Source organism: Schistocerca piceifrons, chromosome 3 (genome assembly GCF_021461385.2).
Source record: "Schistocerca piceifrons isolate TAMUIC-IGC-003096 chromosome 3, iqSchPice1.1, whole genome shotgun sequence".
NCBI lineage: Eukaryota > Metazoa > Arthropoda > Insecta > Orthoptera > Acrididae > Schistocerca > Schistocerca piceifrons.
The window spans coordinates 776,501,496-776,510,382 of record NC_060140.1 but is presented as its reverse complement, the minus strand read 5'-3'; the positions used below and the strand labels follow the sequence as shown (position 1 = coordinate 776,510,382).

At 35.5% G+C, this 8,887-nt stretch overlaps 1 protein-coding gene across 1 annotated transcript in view; it reads left to right on the top strand.

Annotated features, from left to right (window-relative positions):
• Positions 1-2,603: 2,603 nt before the first annotated feature.
• The window catches only part of LOC124789466 (transcription elongation factor, mitochondrial), a 79,876-nt gene continuing 73,592 nt past the window's right edge, over positions 2,604-8,887 (top strand). The window contains exon 1 of the mRNA XM_047256834.1: positions 2,604-2,741. Within this exon, the coding sequence (XP_047112790.1) occupies positions 2,694-2,741 (48 nt within the window). The 5' untranslated portion in view covers positions 2,604-2,693. The remainder of the gene's footprint in view (positions 2,742-8,887) is intronic.

Here is an 8,887-nt window from a genome sequence, read left to right as displayed (position 1 = left end):
AAGTCTGCTAAATTGAATGCATGCAAGAGGGTCTTCTCAGAATCAAACCTTTGTCATTTCTTATCTCAGTCACAACATGAAGGGTGGGAGGAAGTGTATGCCGAAACAAATGTAAACAAAATGTTAAATAAGTTCATGACAATATTTAAACTAAAATTTGAGGAAGCATTCCCAAAAACACTGCATTCAATTGGAGCAACAAACAAAAATAAATGAGTAACCAGAGGTATCAAAAAATTCTCTGAAACCTTAAGGTATCTCACATCCATCAAAAATAGCCAGACTGACCCAGCTTTTTTAGAGTTCTACAAAAATTACAGGAGACGTTATAGAAAAGTATAGCTAGCTGCAAAAAAACTTACAAATGGCAAAACATTACTGAAGGCAGATAACAAAAGTAGAGCAGTCTGGAACATAATTAAACAGGAGACAGCAAACGATGGACAAAAAAATCTGGAACCACAGATTAATAGCAAAGATGTAAAAACCAGCAACCCAAAGGAACTAGCAAACTTTGTGAATGAATACTTTGGTGGGATTGCTAAGAAATAGCAAGAGAAATTTCCAGACACATATGTTCTATGCCAACAGGACCAGCCACCACACTCTTTCCAACAACAGAGAAAGAGGTGGCACTACACTATTAAAGAATAAAATATGCACAGCGCTAGATGAGATCCCAGTCAGTGTGCTAAGGACATGTAGACACAGCATAAAAACCCCATTAACAATAATAATTAATGAATCTTTCAGATCTGGCTGCTTTCCTGAATACCTGAAACAAGCCAAAGTAATACCATTACTATAAAATGGTGCAAGAAATCTAGAAAACTACAGACCAATTTCCTTGTTATCTTGTATTTCTAAAATAATAGAAACCATAATGAAAAATAGACTAATGAACTACCTAGAAAAATTTAACCTTCTCTGCAGTGAACAATTTAGTTTCAGGCCCACAAAAAGTACACAGACAGCTATAGCACAGTTCACCAAAGTCGTACTAGATGCATTAGACAAGGGCGAGAATGCAACAGGCATTTTGTTGGATTTATCAAAGGCTTTTGGCACAGTTGACCAGAGAATTTTATTACAGAAATGAGAACTATAAGGAATAAGGGTTGCAGGAAAGCAATGGTTTAAATCATACTTGGAAGACAGAGTGCAAAGAGTTGAAATCTCACATATTTGCAAAAGATTAGTAGTAAAACACTTACCTGATCCAATATATATTAATATAGGTGTCCCCCAGGGAAGTGTACTGGGCCCAATCCTCTTCCTTATATGTATAAATGATTTCCCACAGGGTGTCGGGCATGGGGAAAAAATACTATTTGCTGACGACAGCGCTGTAGTGATTACAGACACAAGCTCAATATTGTTAATAGAAAAACTGTTGAAGCTCTCAGAGACATCCACAACTGCTCACTAAAGAATAAAGTAACTCTAAATTTCAAAAAGACAAACTGTGTAAACTTATGACTAAATAAAAAACACGTTGACGATACACTGAAAGTAAACAATGAGGTATTTGATAGTGTAACAGACAGCAAATTCTTGGGTATGAATGTAAACTGTCAGCTAAAATGGACAGGGCATGTGAGAATTTTAGCAAAGAGGGTATCTTCAGCATGTTACACCCTTCGAATCCTTGCACCAGAGTGCAATATTTCATCCCTCAAAGTAGCCTACTTTGGGTATATGCATTCAGTCCTCAGTTATGGGACAATATTTTGGGGGGGTAAGTGCTGGAAACATACAAACTATTTTCAAGATACAGAAAAGAGCTGTTCGATTAGTAACAAATAGCAGTAACAGGGCACACTGTAAAGAGTTGTTCAAAAAGTTTGAAATTCTGACAGTACTGTGGGAATATATTTATCAAAACATAATGTATATAGGGAAAAACATTAATCTGTATAACACAAACAGCATAATTCACGACCATGGAACCTAATCCAGACACTGTTTGCATCTGAACAGAGGAAACAAGTCAAAAACACAAAATAATGTATTATATCATGGTATAAAATTGTACAACAGATTACCACTAGAAATAAAAGATGTAAATGATCGTCACACCTTTTGTTAAAGGCTAAAAAAATATTTACTAGATAATAGCTATTACACTGCAGATAAATATTTAAAATTACTATAGATTAATGTTCATGAACACTGTACGTCGTTACAAAATTTAACTTGACATTATTAGAAAAATAGGAGCTGTATATACTGTAAGGCGACATGTTTATTTTATAAGAAGTATTGTACAAACGTTTGACGACATCCATGCAATGTATGTTGTTCTACGGAAGAATGAATGAATCAATCAATCAATCAAGTATGATGTGTTTCCTTCGGGCCAACGAGATAAATGACGAGCAGCGGTGTATGGCATCGCTCAGCTCGGATTAATTAAGTAAAATGTTTAATTTGTAATTTATCATGTAATTTATCGTCATTTTTCTTCTACGTAAACATTTATGCAACTATTTTTGAAACGGAGGGTATTTTGAGGTAAAATCGGGTAATTTGACGATCTTGAGTAGGTAATTGAATTGATAAGCATTGGCGACACTGCTGGTCATAGATATGACAGTGTTTTGTCTCGGTAGTGTATTGTTTTGTGCGAAAGTAATACAAGATTTGACGATCGTCTGTAGAAATGCATTGAATGCGTTACGAAAGAAAAGGGAATGAGCTCGAAAGTTTTGTTGCGACGCTTGGCACTCAAGCAACTCACCGTAAGGAATTCGTTATATGCAATAAAATAGATGGTACAAAACTTCCTTATGTAGAAACGAAACCTTGTACGATCTTCCCTTTTACTGTAACCTTTCCGGTTAAGCGCTCAACAAACTTCTTAAATACTTATTTTCCTTATTGTCCTCCAAAACAAATAATTTCGTTTTGAATCCGGTACCGTATAAGACAAGACCTTATCACAGAAAGTGGTGCTAGAGGATAATAAAGGTATAGGCCTAATATTCCACCTGTGTACACACAATAAATTCATCGCTATGTCGCTGCTAGTTTGTACCCAGTGAGCAACATGTGAAACCGTGTACACTGACAACTGGCTTCCATTCCCCTGACGCACTCATGCCCCACAATTCTTGTCTGTGTTTCTTAAGCTTTACCTTGTCTTGACAAAGGAAAAGGAGCCGGCACGCCTTCACAGTGAACGGGTTGTCTAACGGTGGTAGGGGAGGTTTAGAAGGTCGCTGATGTCTGATAATGTTTAGAAACATTTGATCTGTTCAAATAATCGTGAACTATGTAATAAAAATTGTTTACATGGTACGCTGTAACAGTTTCCCACACACCACCACCACCAGTTCTGAACCTATTTTTCCACTAAAGTGAGAATATAGAAATTACCACTTGCACTCCTACCCGTAGCAAATGTGAGTGCGATCCTTTTGTTCGACACGTGTTGCTCAACTCTGTGAATAATCTCAGCCTTTAAAGTTGTTGCAAATGGCAACCTTTTCTTCTATATTATAGGAATTACATAGTGTCTCAACTAGTGAGCTTTCTGACCCCTGACAAGGTGGTGAATGTCGCTAAAGGCCGAGGGTTGCCGACTAAATGGTCATTACTTAGTAATAAAAAATGTTCTCCACAAGTTTAGCGTAACAAATTACTTCAAACTTGAGCCATGTCTTACCTGCAACTCATTAGTTAAATTCTCTGTCCATTTTTAAAATAACTACTGTTTGGTAATTCAGTATTGTGTAGAAAAATAGAATGCAGCCTAAGGTGACATATATGGTATCATTGCTGATTTCAACATATCAGGTTATTTGATTGGGTTACGTAGTAACTTATCAATTCAGTAAGCCCAGGGAGACACTCACTATATTTATGTAATGTTATTTGTGTCACCTGATGCAGAAATATGTTATTAAGAAAGTTGTTAGAAAGAAGAACCAGTTGCCCTAGACTACAATCATTGGTCTTAAGGATAAAGAACCATCACACTAATGTTCAGCAATGTAGCTCATATGTTCCAGAGACCTATTCACTTGATTCATATATGCCCCAGACAGTCTTAAATTCATCATCTGTTATTTTTGTGTTATAATGTACAAGGCTTATGAAATAAAACAGATGCTTTCCAATCATTTTTACCTGTTTGGCTCAACATGTAATAATCACTGAACACCAGGAATCAGCAAATAACATTTATTATTTCAAATTAGAATGCTATAACATAGCACCATTTTAGTGTAGAGCATATGATAAAGGTGATGGCATTGCCATTTGCTGAGAAAAAGCAAGCTTACAACCACCACAGAAAAAATGCTGTGGTGAACAAGTTTCGTGTTGACAGAGATTTCAAAATTGCAATTCTCAGATCATATTTCACTCTGTTTATTTCATTTTTGCAGGTGTATATAGATCCCCCTCCAGAAATTTGGATACTTCCCTGAAATCTCTTGGAGTCTTGAGAAAATTGTCAAGTTGTAAAAGTGTAAAACTCATCTCTCTTCATACTTGGAGAACTGAACTTAAACATTTTACATGACAGTCATGAAAGAAAACATTTTACAAGTTGTATCCTATTTAATAGGGCCAGGACGTATTAGAATTGTAACAATAGTAATTCAGTAGATCATGTAATAGCAAATTAAGATCACATCGTGTCAGCAGACATTTAAATGGCTACCTGTCAGAACAGACACTAGTGCTAAAGTGTAATAACAGACGCAAACAAAGAAAAATGTTTGAGCACAAGAGAATTCTATCTGTAAACAACATTACTACTTCATGGCATAATTTGTCATGAATCTGAGAATCGGTAATTACTACCATTGTGGTCAACAACAAATGGAACATTTTCTTAGATGGTCTTACTGGGCACAGAAATAGTACACCCCCTTGAAACAAAGGGAGTATTCACAAAAATCCCCTTCAAAATCAAAAGATGATTAGATGTTAAAATGAAAGATCTGAAAGGAAAAAACTGGAAGACATAGCCCGTACCGACTAACTCCCAAGTTATGAATAGATAAAGAATTTTACAAGCAGATAAATATTTGTACAAGAAGTACAAATATCAGTTCCAAAAAGAAATCACGAGGTTAAAAGCAGGGACAATTAACTGACAGACAAGAACATCAGATAAAATTTAAGTGTTGCTGGCCTTTTGAAACCAAAATTGTAAACGATGCTACAGAAACTAAAGGTAATAACATAGAATTAATTGTGAATAATGATATTTCTGATTCCCTTCTAGTTAGCAATGTATTTAGTAATTTATAAATACTGTTGAAAGTCATACCTGCATGAAACCAGATGCATAGCATATGAGTCCACTAACAAACAGAACTGAGTTGCAGTATGAACTGATGACATTCTGCACCTTATTGACAACATCAGGGAAAAAAGCATGGTTAGATGATATTTCTCCATCCCATATGTATGTCTGCGTGTCTCCGTACCGTATGTAAACATGAGATAGTGAAACCATTAATTCATCTAATAAAGTGTGTTCTTGAATATGGTTTATTCCCTCACAAGTTGAAACTGGTTGCAGTCAAAACCTTACACAAAAATGGGAAATAAAGCATGTTCATAACTATACACCTGTAGTCATAATCTCAGCATTCAGCGAACTGACTGAGAATATAATTTTAAAAGATATCTTGGAACATTATAACAAAGATAATGTAGTAGGTAAATTACAGCATGGTTACAGAAGAGGTCAAAATACCAAGTCATCTGTAGTACAATTGTTCATTATGCACTTGAGAAAATAAATGAAAATTCCTAAGCAACAGGAATATTTCTGGACCTCTCAAAAGCTCTCAACATAATACATCTTGCTAAATATTGTGATGAGTGGTGTCATTGAAAAGCTCATGCAGTTGCTATCAGGAAACATATTCAAAAGGCAGACAACAGAACACAGAAACTATTATGCGAGAGGTACTGGAGAAGAGAGAGTTAAAAATAAGAAAAATACAGTTGTGGTGTTCCCCAGAGCTCAATCTTGGGTTCATTCCTATCCTTATGTTATGTAAATGAATTCCCAAGTTTGTAGGTAAAAAGCATCTCATCACTGTACATGCCAGTGACACATCTGCTATCTGTTGTGTGGACAGTGAGCCCAGCCTTACTGAAGAGATTCAAAACTTAGATTGAGAAGGCAAGAGCTCACCCTGGAAGAGAGAACTTAAAAGTTAACATAGAAAAAAATATTCACTTTCAACCAAGTGTTCCAAATGGAGAAAAATATTATAGATGATAAGATTGTCAAAGACCTATTCAGAATGTAAATTTTTAGTTCGTACATAGATTTCCGACTTTCATGGAAGCAGCAAGTTGGCCATATCTGCCAAAAAAATAACATCCAATGTATATATTAAAGATTAATAACACACCATAATTCTGAAACTCTAAGGACCATATATTTTGGACTAGCATCAAAGAAGTCAAAAGAATGAAGAGAAGTAGATGAGTTTTCATCCAGCAGTTTAGTCTTGTTGGAGGTCTCTGATATTTCTTGAAAGTAAAATCAATCCATGGCATGCCTCTAACTTATTCAGTGGTATTTTGCTTCCAACAGTTCTCATTTGTGACAAATCTGTACTCCATCTTTTGAAGGTTTTGTGGTAATTGTTCCTGCAGTATGACAATGAGAATAATTTACAGTATTTGCTGTTTGAGTGATTGCTATCCTAAATTCATGCTTTACGTGATCTGATTTTCTCTCTGTTAAGCACACATGAGTTCAGGAGACTAAGGATTGTATGCATTTATGTTTCCAAGAATTTTACACAGATAATTCAGTGAAGCCCAGGGATACTGATGCCAAATGCTTGGTGACAACTGCACATGCATTAGATATGATGGACGATAATGATATTGCTGGTGTCTGCTGTGTGTTGGGTAAACGTATATAAACATAAGCAAACTGTTATGAAAAATAGCTGAACCTACTGATACCAGTTGTCACCTTCATCCTGGAAAATAATGATGTGGCATGTGATGTCATACATGTGCACACAAAAAGAGAAAAGAAGACGCATTTTATTTCTTTTGTGACGGTATTAGTTTTCAGAATGTAAGATAGACTGATCTGAAGCTTAGGTCTAACTTTGGTTGAAAAGCGACGGGTTGTCAGTTGGCAAAGAAATATCAAATGCTTCAGTTAATCTAATATCATTTCCATTACATTCAACTTTTGATTTATTTTATAGTTCCTTTTCCAGTTTGACATAATGGTGCAGTTGAAACTGCCCATGGTAAAAGTGTCCTTAAGGTGACTGTGGCTTTTCTGTTGCATGCTGCAGTTGAGAACTGTGCAGTGAACGATGGGAAGTAAACATATGAATCGTGAATTGGATGATTAGACTATATGGTGGAACCATTGAGAAAATAGTGTTTGAAAAATTTCGGTATGGTGTCAGGTGTATGAAATTATGTGGCAGCTTAATGGTATATATCATGCAGAATGCTGTCATACGAAACAGAATAGTTCGTAAAATTTAAACTGTGCTCTCAGCTTCCTGCCTAACAAACACCAAGGAAATCTGGACGTTCTGAAAATACCCCAGAAAGTTTTTAAAATGATCATCAGGCTACTCTACAGATGAGTCATTCCATGTCAAATCAACACACTTTAAATAAAAATTTTACCTCACACTCTTAGATTTTGCTGAAAGTTGGTATACTTATAGTGGGTGCTGAAACTAAGAAAAATACCAGATTTCAATTTTTTACTTCAAACCATTCCTGAATTATGGTCATGTAAACTTTTCAAAAACTGACCAAAAATGTGTGAACGGACTTTTTTTAAATTGCCCTAGGAGCAGCCCTAATTGAGCTAGAGAACTGGGAAAGGTGTCATTTTGCAGCATTTTTCATGCTCTTTCCAGTGATAGACAAAAAAAGCTTCTAATTAATAACTTTTTTCAAAATGGTAATTAATATTTCGATTTAATTTTTTTACAAAAAGTACATAATTGAAAATTTTCAAAATATTTCCATAACTACTTCATACTGTTGTAGATCACATGGCAAAATATAAATGTGCGATCATGATGGGTTCATTGTTAAAAAAAAATTATTCCGGACTCCTGTTTTTCACTAACGGCCCTAGTTTGACCAAACTGACCTTTAAGGTAGTACGTCAGTAGAGGACCGTATACATAGGGCTTGATGTCTGTACAATAATTCAGAGACTGGAGCCATTGTTGAGATGATGTAGTCTGCATTGTTACCTTCTAAGGCTGTGTGTGCCTACAGCATTTTTATGCACTGTGGTTTTAGTGCAAACCAATTGTTACCTCTGTGTTGACCAGTCTGTATCTATTATATTTAATAGTTCATTTTCAAGTAAATCTATACATTGAAGGACAGTTTATAAGTGGTTTTTGTATAAATATGGAACCAAGTAAAAAGTGCAGTGCTGTAAGAGTGCAGTGTTGTAATCCATTGAAGAAGTCAAATCATTTTATTAGAGACAGAAAAAAACTGAGAAATGTCACAACATGGATGCCCAAATTATTTCCTCAAATACGAAGTGGTGCCAAGATTTGTGACAAATGTAGAAAAGATGTAACCAAATTGAAAAATACACCAGAGCCCATCAGTGATGAAAGTGTTGAAGAAGAATCTTCTGGATCAGAGACAATCATCCGAGACCAAGACCCTGACTTCACTCTCAACTTCAGTAGCTGTTAAAACATTTAACACAACACTTCAAGAACTAGGCGAGTCCCCAATTGACAAGTGAAAACTAGCATCTAGGCATTACACCAAATCAAAAGTGAAGAAAATCTCATCAATGACACGTAAACTTTTTGTTGCTCCTGAAACCTCTTCGTCAGATACTGATACTGATGAATCCGTTCTTGAAAATCTTAAAAGAAACTTTAAA